The 25,320-nt window shown below is 36.5% G+C and overlaps 1 protein-coding gene across 4 annotated transcripts in view; it reads left to right on the forward strand.

The window, feature by feature from the left end:
• The window catches only part of LOC134539713 (calcineurin-binding protein cabin-1-like), an 83,792-nt gene that overhangs the window by 52,331 nt on the left and 6,141 nt on the right, over positions 1 to 25,320 (forward strand). For all 4 annotated transcript variants that reach the window (XM_063381941.1, XM_063381940.1, XM_063381939.1 and 1 more), the window contains 7 exons: positions 1,853 to 1,978; positions 3,513 to 3,745; positions 11,430 to 11,538; positions 13,155 to 13,935; positions 22,237 to 22,481; positions 23,818 to 23,981; positions 24,935 to 25,154. In XM_063381941.1, the coding sequence (XP_063238011.1) occupies positions 1,853 to 1,978; positions 3,513 to 3,745; positions 11,430 to 11,538; positions 13,155 to 13,935; positions 22,237 to 22,481; positions 23,818 to 23,981; positions 24,935 to 25,154 (1,878 nt within the window). The remainder of the gene's footprint in view (positions 1 to 1,852; positions 1,979 to 3,512; positions 3,746 to 11,429; positions 11,539 to 13,154; positions 13,936 to 22,236; positions 22,482 to 23,817; positions 23,982 to 24,934; positions 25,155 to 25,320) is intronic.

Genomic DNA, 25,320 nt, shown 5'->3' on the forward strand with positions numbered 1-25,320 from the left:
ATGAAAAGCCATTTTAAAGCAATTTGGTTGTCTGTAAAGTCGGTTTACGGACGATAGTTTAACGTGAAAACGTCATAACAAAACATTGATGAATTGATTGTATACTTTTATGAATAAAATTGAATCATTTTTATTGAATTATCACTATTTTATATGGATACGAAGAAGGAGTGAAATGAAATCTACAATTTAATTGATAAATTTACTTTTATTTGCACACATTAATTCAAATATGTTTATTACTTTAACGAAGAGATTATTTTAACTATAACTTTTATACATGTTTGCTATTTAACTTCTTCCAATCTGTGTTATTCTGTTAAGGATAGGACGATGATAGGAAAAGTAGGAAACGAATGGGTTTCAAGTTTAATGTGCCTCGAAAAAGTTAAATCGATGGTTGTTCCAATCGACTGGAAGAGAGATAGATGCGGCGCACGCGTACAATGAGCGTAATGGGACAATGTGCGTAACAGGACACTTTTTTGTGCGTGCAGCTGGCATTCATCGATTTATTAGACGTCACGTCAAAAACCTAGAAATATCATGTAAATTCCTCAGCGATTTTAATTTGCGAGTGAAATGTCATGCTCTGGTATGCCATCTCCCAGATTTTGAACACATTTTTTTTCCATATGGTGTGTTTGAACTATGCCAGCAATGGGAATAGTGGAGGCTAGATGGTCTACTTTTTTTTTTTTTCTCTTCAGATAATTGCACTATAATTGCACAATACTTTAAAAAAATTTGTGGCTGAAATTTGTAATTTTGGTCACAGAAAGTCATAGAAAAATATGGGGGAATTGTTCTACAGATTTTTGTGGATACCTATGTCTAGATAAGCTCAGATAGGTATTCCCCTTATAAAAAGAACAAAAACAAAAATCCTATATATATAGTTATACTCATCAATCTCTCTCTCACTGACTCAGGAACACCAAAGATATATGTATGTATACCTTGAAGACAAGCATACCATGAAGCACAAATATTAGCCTACTCCATAGAGATGTGTATAAAATAGAAAATGGAAATGTAACAATAGAGTAACATTTTAAATACAGCTACATAAGTGGAACTCGCCTTAGTTATTAAATTAAAGTGTTTGTTATATTCATCATTTTTCAATGGGTGTATTACGAATAACTATGCTTAAAATGACTAAGAAGGCTTATATCTCAAAGTTTAGCTGCAAACAATAAACGTTGAAAATTTTTTCCTGTTTTGAAATCATTGTTTGTGTCACTGGTGATCTTTTGAGTATATTTTGAATTTTGTACTTATTGCCTTTAAAAATCTTTGTTTTTATTTTTTTTAATATGCTTATATCTTTAGATTTTTTAATTTTACTAAAAGAACTGTTGGTATTTTTGTCTTTTACGTATTACTTTATGTTTTTTATACCCAAAAGTTTTTTTGGCAGATTTGCTTTTTTTTGTAGTATACCCTTTTGAATTTTTATGTTATATTCTTCTTTTGTGGTCACTTAATTTCTATTTCTTGCTGCGCTAAAATTTTTGGTAAAGAGCATAGATGAATTAATACATACACACATATATATTATTTTTTGTTAAATATTTTTTTATCTATATATACACATTAAAATTAATTTTCATTTGCACAATATTAAAAGAAAATGTTTTTTTAATAAAAATCTTGTATCTATATTATATTAAAGTATTGGTTATATTCATCATTTATAAATGTGCATCTTAGGTATATTAAACCTCATAGTAGTAGTAGTGGTGCTAATAGTAGTGGTGGTGATAGTGGTAATAGTAGTATTGGTAATGGTAGTGGTGGTAGTTATAGTAATATTGTAATGCCCAAGAGTTTTTGTGCTTGTGTGCAGGTGTGGTTGACTCACGGCGAGGAGTGTGGTCTGCAGGACGAGCGATGGTTACACCATTACATGCTCGGGAAAGTGGCGGAAAAGCGAGAAGATAATCCCTGCACAAGTCTTAACCATTACGTCCAGGTACGTTACATTTACTTATTGGTGCACTTTCTCACTGGCCTGAAAAATGATTTCCTTAATGTGTGCATTTAAGTAACTTGTATTGTGTGTGTTGTTTTTGGAACCAGTGCGACTTTTGCCAGTTTTATAAATTTAATGTGTTATTTTTAGTCATGGGTAGGGGCTGGAAAGATTAGCATCTATGGATGTGAAACTAGCATTTTAGATGCAATTTATTTAAAACCTAATATTTAAGTCCTAAATATTTGTAAACTAAATATTCATACAGACAAATACCTGCAAATAACCCATTAATTTTGCACAAAAACACAGATTTTTAATGTCTTTTTAGATTAAAACTAATTTAATAAATAATTTAATTGCTTATTTAAATAAAAATTAGTAGATACTGCAATATGCCAAAAAAAAAACATTAAGTGGCAGGTTTAATTTGAAGAATAATACACACAAATACTGGATAAATTGGGTTGGGTTGTATTTTGAAGCTATCTCAGAATGTGTGTAACTAGGTTGCATTTCAGAGACATAGCAATATCACAAAGTATGGTCACAAAAACTAGTTAGTCCAGACAAAAGTGATGAAAAAAAACATGCTGAGTTTGCATTGATTCCCAACAAGCTGTATTTTTGCACAGGTCTTGAATACGTCATTACGAACGATGTGTTGAAAGTCCCCATCGATCCCGCTCGTGTGTTGTTTTTTATTCGAGGTCGAAGTTCACCAATTTCTGTTTTTTACGTATATCTCTGAAACAATAAGAGCTACCATAAAAATGGATCAGATAAATTGTGTATAACGTGAAATTCTCTACAAAAAAGGTATTAATACTACGGAACTGTAACCAGGTAAATATAACACATGGGTGACACACCTTAATAGTAGATATAATTGTACTATTTTCATGTGTATCAGTTTTTGACGTGACGTCTAATAAATCAATGAACGCCGGCTGCACGCACGTAGATTGTCCCGTAACGCTCATTGTCCCATTACGCTGTGTCCCGTTACGCTCATTGTAAGCTTGCGCCGCATCTATATCTCTTCCACTCGATTGGAACAACCATCGATTGGTCTTTTTCGAGGCACATTAAACTTGAAACACTCCCATTCGTTTCCTACTTTTCCTATCATCGTCCTATCCTTAACAAAATAACACAGATTGGAAGAAGTTAAATAGCAAACATGTATAAAATTTATAGTTAAAATAATCTCTTCATTAAAGTAATAAACATATATGAATTAACGAGTGCAAGTAAAAGTAAATTTATCAATTAAATTGTAGATTTCATTTCACTACTTCTTCGTATCCATACAAAATAATGATAATTCAATAAAAACGATTCAATTTTATTCATAAAAGTATGCAATCATTTCATCAATGCTTTGTTATGACGTCGTCACGTTGAACTATCGTCCGTAAACCGACTTTACAGACAACCAATTTTTTCAAGTACCAGTTGGAAGCAATGACTACAAAAGAAGAATGAATAGTTTACGTTTGCCCCTGATGGAAGTGGTTGTGAATGTTGGCAGTCGTGCAAGTACCTGAGCAGCAACAAGGCCAGCTTCGCCCTGAAGCTGAACTACAACAACCCCCCGTTCCTGGCGGTGGAGGTGCTGGAGGTGGTGTACCGCATCCACGCCTGCATCCTCAAGTACCTGGAGCAGCGCGAGGGGCAGGCGGTGCCCGGGAAGGTGCGGAGGTCGTTCGCCCGGCACCTGCAGGAGGTCGAGGCCGGGCCCTTCATGGCCGCCGTCCGAGACAAGTGAGGCAGGCCTGTGCAAATTTATTATTTATTTTTATTTATTTATTAAACTGGTGGCATGCCCACCAACAGTTTCGCAACTTTTGAGGTGGGCACGAACATACACAGACACAAATACACGAAGAAAGCAGTCCTTGCCCGTGTCGAGGCACCTCAAGCATGTCTGCACTACGCAAGGTGGGCTCCGCCCGCAAGTAGAACAATCCGTCCGGGTAGCCACCACTCGTGAGTAGATGCGACATAACACGCCAGCACCGCACGCATGAAACGAGGATGTTTGAAACTCGCACTCTGAATGAGACGATAAGAACAAAACACAAAATACCAAATTACAAACAGATACGCAAAACATTGCTCTGCTCCAAATTAATTTTGCTCGTTGTTGTGTCTATTATAGTTTGTAACGAGTCTATAAATAAGATCATTCTTGTTATAAATAGTACGTAAACTAGAAAAGAGGCGAGAATTGAATTGGGGGATTCTCAATCCGGTGTTCTCAAGAATATAGCTACAATTAATTTTATAGTTGTAAATATTATTAACTAGGGATGGGTTGAGTACACATTTTTATCGATTCCGATACCGGTACCGATTCCTAAATTTCGATTCTCGATTCCGAGTCATTCCAGTTTTTGATTCCTGGTAATTCTGGTCACATAATTAAAACTACTTAAGAATTTAATGCATTACATAATGATAATAACATGTATAAAGGATAATTATAAACTTAGGATTAAATGTAGAGGGTTTTTTTTTTCAATTACCAGTGAAGAAGCATCTTCACATAAAGTTTGTTTGCTAGTAAGTACTAGGCTGTGCACAAAGAAGTTCAACATTTAGACAGGGTTCTTTAACAGGCGATAACGCCGATAACATAACATCTTTTTTCAAAATGGGTTCAAAGGTAGCACTACTTTTTTCTGTGGTACCTTTTGACTTAGTTGGTGACAGTGCTGTAAACAAAAGTTTGTTTTTCTTCAAAGACTATTTTTTCTGGTAGTAATGTGTGCCGGGATTTCAAATGCTTCATTAAATTGGTTGTAGATTTGTAAGTACGGCTCCGTGAAATTTGTGCACTACCATGATTACAAATTGCATATTTGTCATTTTCACTATTGATGCGAAAATGTTCCCAAACTTTAGACATGTTGATACAATATCAGACCATTCGCATCGTAATTTGAAACGACAGTCGGCGAACATTTTTTACTAACAAACTAGCAAAACACTTGAAAATAGTTTTAGCAAAACAATATTTGTGCCAAATAAATAGCATAAATGCGCAACAATTCACAGTAACCTCAATAGCACGACGGTGAATTACGCCGTAATTCACCGTCGTGCTATTGAGGTTACTGTGAATTGTTGCGCATTTATGCTATTTATTTGGCACAAATATTGTTTTGCTAAAACTATTTTCAAGTGTTTTTCTAGTAAATATTACGGATTTCCTTTGCAAGAAATAAACACGAGCCTCTGTTGGCGGTATGGCCAGAGAATTCTTTAAAATCGATTGTTGCTTTCATTATACAATCTGTCCCGTACGCAACGAATCGATACGTTTCGACTTGACTTTATATTTTATGGCCACCAGAGATTTTGTGGAGGCCATCATCCTTGAATGGCTCACAACTAAAATGGTGACAACACGTGATGTGATCTCGTTTCATAACCGTCACTTTCTTCACAAAAAACAATGGACTTTTCTTAACTGCAAATAAAATTAATAAGTCTTTTTACAATTTATTAACGTCTAATACATGAGTGAGGAATAATGTTCTTCGATCGTGGAGTTTTAATTAGAGGTTAAACATGCCCGGTAACATTGTTTTTATTTATTTTTATTCGTATAAAATTAATATTTAATAATAATGAGCATTATTAGGAATTTTATGCGCATACGGCAGGTAAGATATATTAAAATAAGTAAGTAAAGTTCAGACGAAAATATATTACTACTGTATTTTCTTAACTTAACCGATTCCTAACCTACCTTGCCCTTTTTTAGTACCCGATACTGAGTACCCAAAATTTTTAATAATCGGTGGTATCGAGGAATCGGAGAATCGAATCGACCCATCCCTATTATTAACAAAAAGATAGTCCAAATATGCTCTACAGTCTGCTAGAGGAGTAAGATTGGGATGCGGAAAACCTTTTTGAATTATTAGTTGAGACAGTTTTTTTTTGTAAATTTTCTAGTTTCTCGATATCAGTCGACCCAATGTCATTCCAGATAATTGAACAGTATTCTAATTTAAATCGAATTAATGCCAAGTAAAGAGAAAGAATTGAATCGGAATTGGTAGAATAATGAGTGATATATTTTATAATAGCAAATGTTCTTCTTGAAAGGAATTTAAGTAGTCTATTTGTTTTTGAAAAAACAATTATGAATCTAGAAAGACACCAAGGTTATAACGGTTCGTTACATACAAAAAAAAATTGGTTGTCTGTAAAGTCGGTTTACGGACGATAGTTTAACGTGACGTCATAACAAAACATTGATGAAAGGATTGATCCAGAAGAAAAAGAAATATCATATTCGGCCTGAGACTGAGCCGTAATAGGTTTTTGCAACCAAACCATTTAGGCATTAAAAATATTATATTCTTTGAGGAAGAATTTTTTTGAAAATTTTTTCTATCTTAAAATCTACCTCTGCATACTTTTATGAATAAAATTGAATCATTTTTATTGAATTATCACTATTTTGTATGGATACAAAGGAGTGAATTGAAATGTACAATTTAATTAATAAATTTACTTTTATTTGCATTCATTATTCAAATATATTTATTACTTTTGAAATGTTACATGCGCCGTATTTATTTTTACAAGTTAAAAAAAAACTTCACACCTGTCGGGATTCGAACCGACAACCTTACGACTAGGAAATAGCACTGCTGACCGTTCAGCCACGAGGCCATATTTGATAAGTGATAGTTTCAGATGTTATACGTTTATAAAAATTTTGTTCACGGTAGGGGAATAATATTATTTCGTTTTAATAACTCGATTTTATAACAAATACGCATCCCAAATACACCAAACTTATTTATAAGGTGTTACAATATTTTTTAAAACATTGTGCAATAGATCCCGGTTGTAATTTGAATTATTATGTGTAACTGTAAAACACCATTGTTGGTTCAAAACGTATTTGAATATTCAACATTACTTTTAAATAACCGTACCAATTGTGCTGAAAATCGGTGGACGATCGTTAAATTACATAATATTAATAATTCAAACGACGAAAATATGATTGAAAAGTCAAATCGATGGTCGTTCCAATCGAGAGGAAGAGAGATGCCACGCATGCGTAGGCCCTACAATTAGCATGAAGAGAGATGCCACGCATGCATACAATGAGCAAACAAGAACATCTGTAGTGGGACATCCGTAGTGGGACACTTTTTCGTGCGTGCAGCCGGCGTTCATCGATTTATTAGACGTTGTCACGTCAATAAAAAGATGTTAAGCGCCAATTGTAGTTTTTGTTTTATTTTCAATTTAGAATGTTGCACAGACGAATCCAATCACTTTCAATAATTTTGTTCATTCACTCAACACATACATTCGCCTGTCGAAAAATGCTCGCAGCTCGGGTGATGAAAATTAACTAAAAACAACGTAGATTAAGTTCTTCAGTAACCTTTTACTGGAAATACCCGAAATCTGGGCGGCCTCAAACACGGCCGCACCTGGCGAAAAACCGCGAGCCGCCGAACGCGCCCTCGCCTGGCAGCGATCGACCGATGACTGACTAACTCATGTCACAGTCTCCTCCACGCAGGGAGGAGAAGTCACATGACCTCACCGACCAATCACACGCACGCTTCATTCACACTACACATCACAAGCCAATAAGAACACAGAACACACATTGTAAACAGTTTTCTATCCATAGAGCCAGGGACTTTTCATTCTCCTTCTCTCTCCCACACCGTGAGACAGCAGTTATCACACAGTTCCCACGACCAGTGGTGAATCCCAGCTTTTATCTCTGTAGGCGGGGAATCACTGTTTCTTTCTCACTCGCACTTACAGGCCTCTTATGCCTCTCTCTTTTTACACATCACCCCAGACACAGTCCCTTGTTCTAGAATTGTTATGCAACACGTTAATAAAATTAAGAACAGCAATCATAATACAAATTACTTTACAAAATTAAACTTATTTAGAAAAAACTTGAAAAAGTAGGCCAAAACAGGCAAAAGTCTAGTACAGCGACTTATTTGCATATAATTACATAAAAAATAATAATTATTTAAAATGTCTGTTAACATACCAGGGACATTCTTAAAACACATAGCACGTGCAAATAACATCTATTAATATCCATAACGTCTGATTCTACTGTTTCATAACATATACACCACTCAAAAAACATTGACTTATTAATACTTACTTATACAAAAAGAAGTTTAAAAGAAAAACGTTGAGCTAGGAGGGCAGGGGTCTTGCAACGTTACAAGGTATTTTGTAATGAAAGTTTTTGAGATTGGGTTATTATTCAGAATGTAATTATAAACTTTAGGGTTATATTTCCTAGTAAAGGATATTACCTTAGTTTTATTATTGTTTAGATTGACCAAGTTTAGAAGACACCAATTATTGATTTCATTAATATCTCTTTGTAGAAGATACAAATAGTTAGGGACAGATTTCATGGTTTCATTTTGAGGTGAATATATATATTTTAAATAAAGAAGATTTCTGTGTTATTGTACTTTAACATGGTACATTTACACAACAAAATAATTTGTAATAAGCATGTCTCGAAAAGAAGTAGGTACTCAGAAATATTTTTTAAAAAATCAGCACATTTTTTAATGTTTTGAAAAATGTTCCAGTGTGATTAATGTAAAACATGTAAGTAACTAACTAGCTGACCTGACAAACGTTGCCCTGTCAAAATTTCAATAAAAGTGTTGGTAATATTTCTGTGGATTTATGAAAAGCTATCTAATTCAAAATTTGATTCAAAATTAAACATAAAATTATTTACAAAAGTATAATGTTTTGCAAATTTAATTTTCGTAGGCCATGAATTTTTTTTTTTACAGTAAACAGAAATCCAAGGAAAATTAATACCCAGTACAGTGTAATTAAACAAAAAATAAATGTATAATGGATAAACATTTTATGGAACCATTATAGAGAAGTTTAAAATGCAATAAAATCAAAAACTTAGCAATGCATTTTCTTAAACCATTAAAATAGACTATTAGGGGTCTGTGAGTATATAAAAATTTAGAATATGATTCTATATATTTTATATTCAACTCAGTATGAAAAAAAAGGGAGGTTTTCAGTTATTCATAGGTACTATAATATTTAAAGTTAAGGTCACTAACATCTGTCAACCATCTTCATTAAGGAGCACAACTCAAGCAATAAAAGTTACATATAGGAGGAGTAAAGAGTCTTTACTGTATCATGCATCAATTTTTTTTGTGGACTTGTGTTAAAATTTAATAAAAAAATTTTTACTGTATTTTTAATTGTAATTTCAAAAATGTAGATTGCATTCATGAATTAATTTATTTTCTATTCAAAATTTTATTTCAATAAAGAAAAACAAATTTGGCAGAAATCTACCAGCTGTTAAGGCATAACATTAATTTCCGTGCCAAGTCAGTACATGGTTGGTTCGGAGTGTGCTATAATCGTAGACATCCCATTGCCTTATACCTTTATACATAGCTGTGTACATGAAACATAACTTTTTTTAATCTTTTCTTCATTTGATTTGCTTTTAAAATATTATTCCAAGTGTCAGAATTTGTTTTGTTGTAAATGTGTTACTATAATGCCCATTCTTACTCTCTCATGCTTAAAAGTAATGGCCCGATATCCGATAACTAGTAATAAGATTATATGGTGAATTGCCATAAAACCAAAATAACACCGAAAAGCATGTCAAAACACAGGATAACACCTAAATGCAAGTTAATACACTATGTAGCACCAAAATATAAGTTTTATCATGTAATTTAGTAGTATTTAATCCAAAGTAAATTCTAATCATAAAAAAAAAAGGAATATTTTAATTTTTGAAATTCAAAGAATATATTTATTTCCAGACAAAAAATTGTACCTAAGTGCATGGATCAGAAATTTAAATTTAATTTTTATGATGCTTCTTTTATTGAATCAATTTTAAACCAGAAATGCTTGATAATTTATTTTTATTCAGAATGTATCTGTTTTAGATAAATTAATTAAGAATTATTTTACTGTAAAAATGCAGCATGTATAATTTTATCCTTATTTTGATGAAGTAAGTATTTAAAAACCAAATTAGGCTAAAATAAAACCATAAAATCTTGTCTCTACCAATAACCAGTATGAGTTTTCGGTATTATCGGTACTTTTCCGATATCTACTATCAGTAAAATAAAACCAGTATTATAGGTTATTGGTTGTCGCGCCTCGCTTGCCTACTTGTGGGTGAGGCGGTATAGTTAGGCGACCGTTCTTTGGTGCCGTCCCATCACAGGACAGCCGGGTTCCTCCGGCCAGGGGCAGGTCTCTGGCGACTGGCCTGGTTGGGGCGCGGGCTGGGCAGAAGGTCTCAACCTGAGCCATGGCTCATGATGCGTTCGGAGTGCTGCTCCGCGCTGGGGGAGCTTATGGCTCCGTTGGACTCGTGGGTAGTCTGGGCAGGCACTCATGTCAGCCCGCATCAGCAGGGCGGTGGAGAGGTCGGGCAACCAACGACCGCCCAGACTTGTGGGTACCTCTTGGTACCACTTCAGCGGAGAGTCGGTGGTAGCCAGCTTACCGGCACTGGGCCTGCTCTCTGTCTCTGGGTCGCTGGAGTGGCTTTAACAGGGGCTTCGAGGGATGCGGGGATACCACCGGTCCCGTTCGCTGCAGCTACGTGGCTGCTTGGTTCTTAGTTTGGACGTTGGCAGAGCTAAGAGAACCAAGAGGGCTTCACGTCTCTTTTCTCTCCTCCAGTGGCAATAGGGAGTAAGTCCAGGTGGAATAGGAGCAAGGAAGGGTTATGTTATGGGTGACAGCGGCCTCCGAGGTCCACGTGACCACCGTTCCTGACTGACCACTTCATCCTCAGGCCTGACTGTTTTCCCGACACACTAATGTCGCTGAGTACTTCCAGACCTGTCCGAGTGTTCTGGGCGTGGCAACAATGGCAGTGAATCCACAGTGTGCCGTTTCTCAGAGTGGGGCAAAGCCGCTGGATATCCGTCCGCTGAGGATCCACCCCACTGCAGTGTCGTGAGGATCAAGGCGAGGTTTGAGGGTCAAACCCAGTTTGCCAGGCCATTTTACCTGTCCCTTCCCTCGAGGGGGCTGTGTGCCGACGAATCATCTAGGCGGGTGATGGAGAGTAGAGTGAGAGGTAGTGCTCTACCGAAAAGAAAGGCATTTCAATACAAAATACACCTGCCTCCCTCGTGTTAGCGTTTAAGTTTTGCCATGTAGTGCCCTAAACTGGTGCGTGATATGATATGATATGTAAAATCCACACACATTAAAGGGTTTAAGTTGAATTTTCAGTTACAAATTTATTGAGAGTTTCGAATTCAATTGAATTAAAATACAGTATAAGTATCTATACTGGAAGTATGGCATATTTTAGAAAAGGGCAAAAAACAAAAATAATATTGGTTACCAATGATAATTATGTTTTGGTCTCTTCTGTCTGCAGGAAGTCTGACAGTGAAGAAGAAAGCAGAAAGAGATCAGCTTCAGATGCGCTGTTTTCTGGCTTGGAAAATTTAGAGTTCAGCCAACCTTTTTGTGGATCCTTACCACTGGTAATTAATAACTGATGATTATAGCTGAATGTTATTTTATTAGTGTGTATGGTCATGAAACAATGAAATTAAGGGGCATGCTTTGTCAGGGGTGTATCTACCCTCTTTTATCGCATAATCGCCGCACGCGCGTAATCGTCGCACCCATATTTTAGGGCGTCAAAATTTAGATAAAAAAAAACCTCTCGCGTAAACGTCGCATTATGTTTTTGGTCCCGCTATTAGATGCCGAGCACTTTGTGTGTTTTCCAAATAAAACTATGTATTATAAAGTATAAATTTAATATTAATTCAGAAATTACCGTGTACTTATTTAAATAACAGAAATACGAAGCTGTGTGATGTGTAAATTTTCTTTTAAAGACTTTTTAAATGTTATAACCTTCATTGTTCGTCTCCGTCACCGCAGTATACCCCTTAAAAAAACGTAGCCAGCGCTCGTTGCAATAATTACTGTTTGGTTATGTTGCTTCCTGTATAGAGCGCGCACACGTAGTCGAATATCGATATCTCGCCGATTGCATGCAACGCGTGCTCTCTATGTGGGACCGAGTTAACTACATTTGATAGCCCGCTCACTCGTGGTGTTTACTACTGTCGTTACGCGTTTGTTCCGCTTGCATTTGGATCACAGATTTTTTTATTTTTTTATTTAAAGTTTGTTTTCTATTTAAAGTTGAAGAATGGTTTTTGTTGTATGACTTATCAAATTAAATTGTTTGGCGTGCTCTTTTATACTTCACTTTGTAAATAAACGTACTTTCCATGAATGGGTTTTGTTTTTATAAATAATTTATCAAACAAAAAAAAAATTTTTTACGCGCAATCATTGCACCCCTACTTTTCTAACTTGATTTTAGAATAAAATGTGCGACGATTATGCGAGAAAACACGGTATGTTAGTGATGCATGATGAATAGTGCGACGCTCGCTGGTATTTTTAGCGCAATATCACCTCGAAGCACAAGGCTCTGAACTGGCGTGCAGACTTCCTGTCGTGTGTAGGATATCTTTGAAATATGAATAGTTACTGTAACATTAGATGACAGAGTAATGAAGATAAAAGATGTAATGCTTTCAAGAATCTTTACCAGGTGTTTCAAGTACATATATATATATTTCATGAAAACATATGTTTTAGTCCTTATCAGTATCCTTAAATACAGTTTAAAAACTAAATACATAAACAGAACTAATCTTTTACCCTCAGAGCATTTTCGACGGGGTTTTCTGAAACAGACACCACTTGGATATATTGAGCAGTTTTCGAATCAGATAGTTTATTCTGAAGCTCTGCATACTATATGTGTGCCCAGACAGGTGGGGGCCCTTAATTCAGGAATCATTCCAAAATCCAAATTGGGAATTAATTTTTAATTTTAATGATTCACTTTATTTTTACATACGAGGGGTTATGGAATATAGTGGCGTATTTTATAGATTTGAGTTTTCCATGTGAAATAATAATTTGAACATTTCAAGGGTAATAATGTAGCTAACTCTTAAGCTGCAAAAGTTTTAACTTGCACCACTATGTTCCAGACCCTGTCATATGTTGATGAATGTGTGTGAAGTATATGTATGTATATATATAAATAAATTATTTTTTTTTTTAGGATGTACAGATAATAACAGATGTGATAGAAGTCATGGAAAACTTGATCAGCAGAGTCGCAGCAATGACATCAGGCAGCACAAAAGAGAACACAGAAGTGAAATCCGGTGCCCCTGGAGCTCCGGTTAGGAATGAAGCGCAGATTGCAGAAGAAAAAGACGGCGTCCAGGCGAAACTGAAGTTGAAACCCCTGAAGGAGTTGCTGGAGGGCAGGGCCGCAGCCTCGGTTCAAGATGGTGGCAGGCAGGACTGCGGGAACAAGGACGACGCTCCTGCGTTGAGAGGTGAGGCGGCTGACGGCGTGGGGAAGAACAGTCAGGGCGATGCAGCGGAGAACACAGAGAGAGACGGGAACCCCAAAGCAGCGGAGGCGAAACAGGACGGGTACCCGGCAGCGGACGGCGGTGCGACGAGGTCCCTCGGGAAGGAGGAGGGCGACGCGGAAAAGATGGAGGTGGACTCCGCCGGCAAGGGCAGCAAGGATCCCGCCCGGCGGGGCTCGCGCGAAGGCTCCGCCACGACGGGCACCACGACGGAGACGTCGAGCGACAACTCCTCCAGCAGCAGCAGCGACGAATCCTCGTCCAGCGAGGACTCGAGCGATTCCTCGACAAGCAGCAAGTCCGACGACTCCAGCGACTCGGGCAGCGAAGCCGGCTTCAAGCCGAACAGCACTGTCGTCGAGCGGAAGAAGGCAAGGAGCAGCGCACGCGCAAGTGGTGAGCCCAACAAGGATGAAGAAAACGAAAGTGATGATAGCGATCACGATACAGACGATAAAGGTTAGTACTGGTAAATTAAAATAATTTTTACCTACATTAGTAACTAGCTAATGCCTGGCATACATTGCAATGCCACTTTCAATATTTTTTGTAATTTGTTTGAAGTAGGTACACATATACAAAGTAGGAATGTTACCGATGCATCGGCAAGAGATCGGAACCGGCCGATTTCAGGTAAATCACCGATTCTCAAAGAATCTGAAAACGACCGATTTATTCCGATTCCGATTATAATTTTTACATTTAGCTTATACAGATAATTTTTTAATTAAAGTTCAGTACATACTTCACTACGATACCCATATTTATATTAACGGAAACACTCAAACAATTACCAAAACCTCATAAGGCCGAACGATGTTATTTTAACCAGCGGTAAAAAAAGCCTGTACTGCAATGATTGCGTATAATTATGTACACTAAAAATTAATACAAAAAATATTTCATTTTAAATAAAACTAATTTCACGAATTTCACGCATGTTAATCTGTCGTTTCTTGCGTGCAATTAAGGTTAATTCTACTACAGGTTTGGAAGAAAACGGATTGTCTAATGGGCGAGTTTGGCACGGGAAAAAGTTCTGTCGCTAGGTGCGCTGGCATAGCAGCAGTATATCTTGTTTACTTTTTTTATTTTGAAAAAAAAAAACTATGCCCGACTGTAGTGGCGAGAATGGGAGGTAAACGCGACGGTAAGTCAAATACGTTAGTTTTTTTGCGTTTTTGATTGCAGAAATTGCAATGAACATTTTTTCCATTAAGAATATATGAATTCTAGAACTTTTTTTGTTGCTTTTGCGTACGTGAAGAAAAACTATTAGTTTAACAGTAATTTCTTGCAGATGTGTTGGTACTATGTTTTTTTTAAAGCGATGTTAAGGTTAATTCTACTACAAGATAAAATTTAGGCTTTTCTTATTCTGAATTTAATATGAACTGACAAGTTACACACAAATTACTCTCTCACTTTGAAATTAATATGCTAGAGACCGCCATGTAAGCATTAAAACAAATTGTGGTGCTTGGATTGAACAACACTGCTATCTAGCGGCGAAACCATTTAGTGTGTTAAACTTAAAATTCATCTTCCAAACGTAAACAATTCACGTCAAAATTAAATAGAAAGCTTCCAATGTGAGGTGCTATTTGAATGTTTGGTTATAATTAGTAAATGCGATGGCAAAGAGTATTGTTTGGAATTATTTTTCCGTTAAAGCAACTGACGAGTCGATCGCGATTTGTAATTTGTGCGAATGTTGTATTAAGAGAGGTGAAAAAAACAAACGAACATTCAGTACTACAAATCTTCAAAATCACTTGCGAAGGAAACATGACATTGTCATTGTTAAAAACCGTGTTGTGTCGCACACTAAGCCTATAACAAGTTCACAAAGTGAAGATGATCCTGGCGTCCCCAGTTTCAGTGCTGGTAGTAGTGCACAAATATCATTTTCCCTTTCATCTTCAAGTTCCACTGTAAATTCAGCTCCAGGAATAAATTTACAGAAAGAAGTAGTAAAAACTGCTTCAGCTTCATCACCTGGAGTTCTAAGGCAACCAACACTGATGGCCATCATAAACAAAACAAAAACGTTTGGCAGTGATGATCCCAGAAGTAAGGCAATAACCAAAAAAATAGCAGAAATGGTCTGCACTGACAGTCAACCATTTTCTGTTGTTGAAGATATCGGTTTTTGCAGATTAATTTCCCATCTAGAGCCAAGATACCATATGGTAACAAGGCAGCATCTGGCAAATACTGTGATACCAGATATGTATGAGAAATTGAAGTGTCAAGTCATGAATGAATTAGCAAGTGCAGAAACTAGTAACATTTGGACATCTGTCCGAGGACAAGACTACCTTAGTGTTACAGCCCATTTCATTAAAGAAGACTGGGCACTCACAGAACTGGCTCTGGAGGTGATTCTTTTTGAAGGTGCCTCACATACTGCGGCATTGGTTGTAGAAAACTGGGAAACTGTGTTTTATAAGTGGGGGGCTCTCCACAAAATAGTTGCCATAGTAACGGACGGTGCTGCGAACATGAAGTTGGCCCTTTCATCAACACATTCGCCTGTTAAGGGTTTAACATGCAACATACATACACTTCAACTTGTATTGAAAGACAGTTGTTTCATCAAGAGTTCTGTCTCGAACCTTGTGTCAAATTGCAAAAAAATAGTAGCCCACTTCCATCATTCAACTAATTCTTCCAAAGTTCTGAGTCAGACACAAGTATCCTTGGGACTTCCTCAACATGAACTGATCCAAGACGAACCCACGCGTTGGAACTCCACATTCTACATGCTGCAGAGGCTGTGCGAGCAACGCACTGCTATTGCAGTGGCCACTGCCTCAATCAGTTTGAATGTAGAATTAACCAACAGTGACTGGGTGCTTGCAGAAAATTTGGTGAAGATCCTCAAGTTATTTGATGAGGCAACACATTCTCTCAGCTCATCTAAAGCTACACTCGGAGATGTAATACCTATTATTACAAGCTTAAAGAGTGCAGCAGAGAAGTTTTTAACAATTCAAGGATTGGGTTGTATAGCGAGAGATATTAAAAGATCACTTGATACAAGATTTGGTCATATTAAAGATGACCCATTCTACTTGATAGCAACTGCTGTTGATCCTCGTTACAAAATATGGTAAGGATGACAAATAGTCTTTTCTTTATTTGTGATTCTTGACATGCAAACAATTCCTTTGAAGTAGGCCTATTGCTGACATATGTACATGGGGCAGTTGTGGTCAAAGAGATAATAGGGCTTGCTTCCCATTAAAATAAATGCAGGTTCAATTCCTGGTTGGGTCACTCGCAGTTTTCCCATGTGGAAATCATGCTGAAATAATGCAGTTGCAAGTGGATACTACATCATATTCATGTCATTTCAGATTTATCAGCAACTGAAAAACTAGGCTGTACGAACATCCAAACCTTTAAATGCATATAAAACTTTAGACTAACTGGTGTATATGACCTCATTTCTTATTTGTTGCAGACCATTTCAAGAGGAGAATACAGTGAAACTAGTAAAAGAGGAGCTCTTAAAAGCAATGACAATTACATGTACTGGTTTGAATGACAACACTCCAAAGCCCAAAGCGACTGAAGTAAACACTGCAGTCACTAGTGTCAAAGAAGCTTCTTTGTGGGCAATTTGCGAAGAGCTTATGAGTGCATTTGACATTTCCAGTCATCAACCTTCCCCAAGTCAAGCTGCAGAAAATGAATTGACTCAATATCTCAGTGAACCAAATTTGTCAATTAGTGCTGACATTTTTAACTACTGGCATCATTCTCAACACTTGAAACTAAGATCAGTGGCACGGAAGTTCTTGGGTATTCCTCCGAGCACTGTCAACTCTGAAAGACTTTTTAGTGTTGCTGGGAATATAGCAGACAAGAAACGTAACAGACTGCAGCCACAAACTCTTCAAAAGCTGATGTTCCTGAAAAAGAATCTTACAGTGTTTGGATACACTTACTGATTTAGTTTTAAAAATAAAGAATTAATTTTAGGTAGTTGGTAATTATCTAGAAAAAAAGATTTTTCCAACCTATTTTAAAATTAAAATAATTGGTAATAGTGTTTTACATAGATCTAATTTATTTTCCTATGCTGCAGACACTGATATTTTGTAGGCCTATTCAACCCAGGCCAATTTAAAAAATGTCACTGCAAGGACTAAATAATTTCATTATAAGTAGTAAAATGTGGGAGGAGGGATAATTTGGGGTAAAACAAGAAAAATTGAAATAAATAAAAGTCTCGCCTTTAAATGATGTAAGTATCTACATTAACAGATAAAGTTTCATATACTATTAAATATTACAAAAAATATATTGTACCAAATGTTTACCAGAAATTAATTAAATAATCGGAATCGGAATAAATCGGAATCGGAATCGGCCAATCTTTGAATCAGCAGTTCGAATCGGAATCGGTTTTTTCATGAATCGGCACATCCCTAATACAAAGCATCTCTCTCTCTATCTCTCTCTATATCTTCCTCCATAAATTTCTATATATTTCTGTCTCTCTATAAATCTCTCTTTATGTATCTATGTATATTTATCCATATCTCTCCATAACACACTGTCTTTGTATACCTCTATATATCTCTATCACTCTATGTCTATATCTGGGTTGCTGGGGTTATAGTGGCATGCACGTACAAACCACACTTAACATTTATTATACATATAGTACCCTCTTTTATCGCATAATCGTCGCACTCGCATAATTGTCACACCTATATTTTAGGCCGTCAAAATTGGGATAAAAAAAACTTCTCGCGTAAACTCGCATGATGTTATTGGTCCCACTAGTAGATGCCGAGCGCTTTGTGTAGGTATCTTTTCCATATAAAACTATGTATTTTAAAGTCAAAATCTAAAATTTAATTTTTCATTACCACTTAACTATTTAATTAATGGAAATACAAAGTTGTCTGACGTGTAAACTTTATTTTAAAGACGTTTTTCAACATTATTTCTTTTATCTGATCGTCTGCGTCGCCACGGTGTACCAGTGTAGGTATCTTTTCCGTATAAAACTATGTATTTTAAGTAGAAATCTAAAATTTAATTTGGTCAATACCACTAAATTATTTAATTAACGGAAATACGAAGTTGTTTGACGTGTAAATTATCTTTTAAAGACGTTTTTAAACATTATTAACTTTATCTGATTATCTGCGTTGTCGCGGCGTACCGCTTATAAAAATGTAGCCAGCACATCATTCATGTTTGGTTATGTTGCTTCCCGTATAGAGCGTGCACACGTAGTCAAATATCGATATCTCGCCGATCGGATGCAACGCGCACTCTCTGTCAAGTGCCAAGTTAACTACATTTGATGGCCCGTATTCTTTCGTGGCAAGTATGTACTACGACACGTTAGTTCACGTCAGATTCAAGTGGCTTGTGTTCACGTAAGAGTTTTGGTTTTTCTATTTAAAGTTGAAGAAAGGTTTTTATTTAATGAATTATTAATATAAATTGTTTGGCGTGCTCTTGTATACTCCACCTTTTTTTAAATAAACGTACTTTCCATGAAAGGGTTTTGTTTTTATGAATAACTTTACCTAACAAAATTTTTTTTTTTCTGCATAATCGTCGCACCCCTGTTTTTCAAACTTGATTTTAGAATAAAATGTGCGACGATTATGCGAGAAAACACGGTATATAAAAACGTGCCAGTATTTGAATGCAACGTATCAAAATTTTAAAGTAGTCTGTGAAGAACTTTCGGAGATTTAAGATTTTAAACGAACGTTTACATTATTATTTATATAGATAATTTTTTTAATTTATATGACATTTTTCCTCAATTTACAAGGTTTTGTTTTTGCTTTCATATTTAGTATCCAAGCAATTCTTACTCTTAATAATTCATGATGATTTGTATTACATTCTTAGTTTATTGTGTACTCTACCTATTATTAATAAGTGTTAGTATTTGTTTTACTATTTCTCTGTTTTAATGTTTCTGATTTTTTGTTTAATATTTGTTTTTAAAAGTTTTATTTTGGGGGATCGGGGAGACAATATGCTGCTTTCAGTATCAGTATGTAAGTAGGTATTTACATTGTCAGAATTCATTTGGAGCATTAAAAATATTTAATGTAAAACTGCATACTATAGTTTCAAATATTATTGATATTTAAATATTTTAAGTTTCTAGCAATTTTAAACAGAAAGGAAATAGTATTTTCAAACAAGTTCCATAAAAAGCTGGAAATTAATGTGATATTTTTGAAGTAAATAATTTTTGGTGTAATGTTCTACAATATGAATTCTAAAATTTGTAAAAAAAACTAGCACGTGTAATTGAGTACATGTGAGAGAAGTGAAACTTCTTTGGCAATTCAAACCTCGACTCGTTAGTATATCTAAAGGGGTAAAACGGCAGTGAGAGAAAAAAAGAGAAAGAAGACCATTTTAGTAAATAAACATGAACTAACAAAACAATTACTCATTTCAAAATAAGTGCTCAGGATATCAATAATTATAGATCAATCAATAATGATTAATTAACAGTAAAAATTACTCACTGTTGAAACACCATAAAATGTTTCACTAAGATTTTCAGGACCCCATCTATAGCACGAAAACAATTCTAACTACAATTTATACACATTTTAAAAAGTAACTCAACCTTAATACATTTTATTCTCAACCACATTTATAATATTCCTTGGTATTACTGAGCAAAAGCATTTACACAATTAAATAACAAGATAACACAGGACAGAAATTTTGGCTTTCATTTCTTTTTCAAGTAGTTAAGAATCATAACCTTTTTTTAATAATTTTTTTAAAAATATAAATAAACATTAATTAACAAAATTATTACTCACTTCAAAATAACACATCAGGATATCAATAATTATTGATCTATCAATATTGATTATTTGACAATAAATATTACTCACTGTTGAAATACTCAAACCACAAAGAAAATTTTTTTAGTATTTATCAAAGCTACGATTGATTATAATTGATTAGTTTTAAATGTAATTTTATATTATTGTTAGGAACGCAGACAGAAACACGACACGCGCCAGGTTCGGAGCTGGCTGGCCGCCCCACAGAGCCACTGACGTCACGCGCCGTCCACTGACGTAAGACATGCCACACATGCCTGGCCGGATTACAAGAGTCCCTGCTACCCCTCTCCCCACTCCTTCCTCACCCCTCGCACCATCCCGCCTTTTAGCGACCTGGGAATTCTGTGGGTTTCCGGAGGCGCCACGTGGAGTGATGCAAATAAATACCGCCTTTCTGGACTTTTCGGGTGTCGGGTCGGCCCAAGGTGACGCGACACTTCCAACCCCCCCAGTCGGTTCCAGAAAGTGTGCCAAGAGTATAAAAGCAGCGACGCCGGCCTCCGCGAGAGTTCCGAGCGAAGAGCGGAGCAGCGAAGAGAGTCTCCCCCCTCGGGGAGTGATACTGGCGATACCCGTGCGATCAGCGAGAGGTGAAGAGGGCAAGAGGTACTTGGTGAGCGAACCGGACCTATCGGGAGGCGATACCTGCGAGTGAAGGCCTGGCGAGCGATAGTTGAGGACTGTACTGCGGCGCGGTGTGGGTGAGTGTGCGAAGGAAACGGACTGAGGTGGACAGAAGAGCGATCCGCTGTCGAGCAAATCTCCAGTGGAAAGTGTAAATGTTTCAATGACCAGCCTGACTAATTGTTGTGGACAGAGATCTGGAGTGCATTAATTAAATTAATGATGTAAACATTAGTAATAAATAAAACTGAACCAATTAATTGGGGTTGTACCTTACGAACCCAGTTTTCTCCCCACATTATACTCGTAACATTATGTATGGATTAATTAGATGTGATCAAGCATTTTTATAGACAGATATTGTTGTTCTGCAAATATCACCTTATCATTGAGTTATAGTGCAACAGATTTTGTCAATAGGCTACATAGACATAACACAATGTATTCACAGGCATTGATAATGTTCTGCTGTCTAATGAATGAACAATGAGTAACATGTCCGCCGCTCGAAGATGCGAAAACTAAAGGGCACGGACCTTCCTCACTTTAATTCTTTACGTTATAACGTTATTGCTATAAAGTAAAAATAAAAACAATTAATGTTCTACGCACGGGATTTGTTTAAACTTTTTTTAAGCTAACAAATTTGTAGATGGACTCAACATATTTACAAGCTCGTGGGCGCAAAATTATAATATGGTGTGTGATATAGTTAATTAAATAATAATAGCATGACAAATAATTACCCTGTCAAACTAAAGCGTGAAAAGGATTATACTACCAGCAAAAAATATTTAGTTACACATCTAAAACAATACTTATACAACACTGTTTAACAGTACTGATTTACACACATAATTAAAATAATATGTACTTAAAATTACACCATTTTCTTGCGAAGATGGCCTGTGGTGCAGTGCACAATAAATTCAAACCCCGTTGTGTTGCCCAAGTCAGGGTGGTGTCAGGCGCAGACGGGTCCCTACCGCCGCGACCCGCCTATCCCTGCAGCATGGTGGGGTTCAACCTGAGCTGCACGCCGCCACGTGGAGTCCTCGGCCCAACCAGTTCTCTGCACCGTCCGCAACCTACTAGCGTCAGAATTTGTTTCACAACAATGTTTCACGTAAACGTTGCACTAAAATTTTGCCTCAGAATTTTATTCCCATCGCACCCAAATAAGTTTCACTTCAAAAATTGTTGGAAAATATATTTTTTTCAATAATGGAATTTCTCATTGTTAAATTAACGTATGTGGTTTGGAATTTTACAGATCACTACAAGCTTATTAACAAATGCTTGATAATGCTAGAGGAATGCGTTGTACGATTTCCTCAGCATTATAAGTCAGTTTATCGACTTTCTCATTACTACTTCTACTCCAAGTTCCACCGGAATGTGCAAAAGTGCCGAGACCTTCTGTTGGGGACCCACAAATGTCTTCCGTTTCCCAGCAGGTACACCAGTACCACTGTACAAGGCCTTTTTCTGGAACGCAAAAATAACAACTTTTTTAATGTAAGTATATGGTAGTTTTTAAAAAGGTTTTCTGAGTATGTGTTAAAATATATTTTGTCTTGTGTAGCCAATTTTTTAAGTTTAGGAAAGCAAAAATTTGTAGTAATATTTGTCTTTATTCACGCTTAAGGCCAGATACCACCTGCCATGTTGTTTTATTGCATTTTCATGATATTTTGTGTCTGGGGCCATTCCTTCGTATGTTTCGCTACGTAAGCATAACATATTATTTTTTTGTGGGATATAAGTTACATCTTCTTTGCTATGTGTAAAGTCAGTCAAGCATGTATTTCTTTAAATAATCGAGTTTTGGTCACTTGCTATGAGCACATTTTGTTTCCACCATTGGGTAATGAACAGTCTCATTTTTTAAATATTTATTGGGGAAATCCTGTAACTAGCAACAAATAATTGACAACCAAGTGTGTTGGATGAGGTAAAGTTTTAGCCACGGCTAATCTTACAGCATAATTTCTATTAGTGTTAATGTATCATAATATTTTGAGTGTTACAATTAATGGCATATTTTATGATAAAGTTTTTATTTTTTTCATACAAGTATGTTCCAAAAGTAATAAAAGTGATTTAAAAATTCATATTTATTGAAAACAAATTACAACTCAATGTTATCTTCTTCAAAGTATTATCCTTGAGAGGCTATACAGTGGTTCCAGCAATTTTTTCACTCTTCATAGCGATGGGCGAAGTCATTTTCTGTAAGTCTGCGGAGAGCACTTGTCACAGCTCATTGAATGTTTTTGACTGTGGTGCCTTGATGTACAAACTCTTTATGAACCACTCCTTTTGCATCAAAAAATAAAATCAACATTGTTTTCACACATGATTTGCTCATGCGTGCCTCGTCGCCACGCACTGCCCTGTCTGTACAATTTTTGGCTCAGAAAATTATACCATCCCTTCCCCAGCCACCCTACAGTTCAGATCTGGCTCCGTGCGATTTCTTTATTTTCTCCTGAGTTTAAATTGCAACTCAAAGGGACTTATTTTGGGACCATCGAAAACCTTCAACAAGCTGTGACGAGCGCGCTCTGCAGATGTACAGAAAGTGACTTCACCCGTTGCTATGAATAGTGGAAAAACCATAGAACTGCTGTATAGCTTGTCAAGGATCATACTTTGAAGGAGATAACGTTGAACTGTATTTTTATTTTTTTTTCAATAAATATGCATTTTTGGAAATTACTCTCATTACTTTTGGAACACACCTCGTACATTTGATGAGTAATGTGTATTACCATGTTGGGAATTTTTAAGACTTGCAATTTGATATCTTGACTAGTGAACATCCTAATTTTATGATGGTTTCTCTGTTTAGGGTATCTGGCGTATCCCGTCCTCGGAAATCGACCGGCCGGGTAGTTTTGCGTCTCACATGAGCCGGTGCATGACACTCCTCATGGAGATCCTCCGGGAGCAGAAAGATCAGAAGCTGCTCATGGAGCTTGCCGTGCAGTTAAGCAGAATCCCGGAAGCAGACAAGTGAGTTATGGCTGCAAATAGCCTTGACATTTAAGGGGGGGATTAGGCCCTGCCCTATTATAATTTTCCATCTTTTTTGCTATAATTCTAATTTGGAACTAATTTTTGGCATGTCGAGGCATCAATCATATTCACCAGACCTTCTATACCTTGTCGCAACCACGCATTCACTAACAGGCTCTAGTCTGAAACAGCCGTGAGGAAGTAACTTATTATTTCACGCTGGCTACTATAGCATTTTTTTTTTTTTGCATGTATCTTATTGAATCACTTTTAAACAGCAAATGCTCGCTAATTTATTTTTATTTTCCTGAACGAATCTGTTTTAGACTAATTTATTACAAATTATTTTATTGTATACATATAGCCTATAAATTTTACCACTATTTTGGAGGAGTAAGTATTACAAAACAGCTTTTATAAAAATAAAACCATTAAATCTTGTCTCAAGTTGTTAGTTATGGAGTTATAATCTGCGAAGTGGGTGGGAACGAAACGTGGCGAGGTGTCGGTTTAGGGGCAAACTGTTTAGTATAATATAGTATGAATATACATGTAGCCTATAAATTTTACCACTATTTTGGTGGAGTAAGTATATAACAAAACAGATTTTATAAAAATAAAACTAATAAATCTTGTCTCAAGTTGTTAGTTATGGAGTTATAATCTGCGAAGTGGATGGAAACGAAACATTGCGAGGTGTCGGTTTAGGGGCAAGCTGTATAGTATAATATAGTATGAATCTGCATGTAGCCTATAAATTTTACCACTATTTTGGTGGAGTAAGTATTACAAAACAGCTTTTATAAAAAATAAAACCATTAAATCTTGTCTCAGGTTGTTAGTTATGGAGTTATAATCTACGAAGTGGGTGGAAACGAAACGTCGCGAGGTGTCTGTTCAGGGGCGAGCTGTGTAGTTATGAACGAGGCGTGTCCGGTGGCCCCCCGCAGGAAGTACCTGCGTGACGGGGAGCGCGAGCAGCTGTCCCGCCAGGCGCTCACGCTGTGCCAGCAGTCCGTGCGCGCCAAGCTGCACCAGGCGGGCGAGGCCGTCGGCTCCCCCCTGCTCCTGGAGGTGTTCCACTGCTACCAACGCGTGCAGAAGCACTTCCCCAGCAAGGAGCCCAGCTTTGCGTCCCTCGTCACGGACGCCTACAAGAGGCACTCCAAGGTGGGACATCACACATCAGCAGTTCGGCTCTTGCACTCGAGTGTTCACGGTATCGAGGATCATTGGACCTTGAAGGTTTTTTTCCCTTGCACCTCCTAATATAATTTTTTTAAATACAAACTTCATGTTAAATAAATTACATTCACTGAACTTTGAGTTGAGTTTT

Source organism: Bacillus rossius, chromosome 15 (genome assembly GCF_032445375.1).
Source record: "Bacillus rossius redtenbacheri isolate Brsri chromosome 15, Brsri_v3, whole genome shotgun sequence".
Classification (NCBI taxonomy): Eukaryota; Metazoa; Arthropoda; class Insecta; order Phasmatodea; family Bacillidae; genus Bacillus; species Bacillus rossius.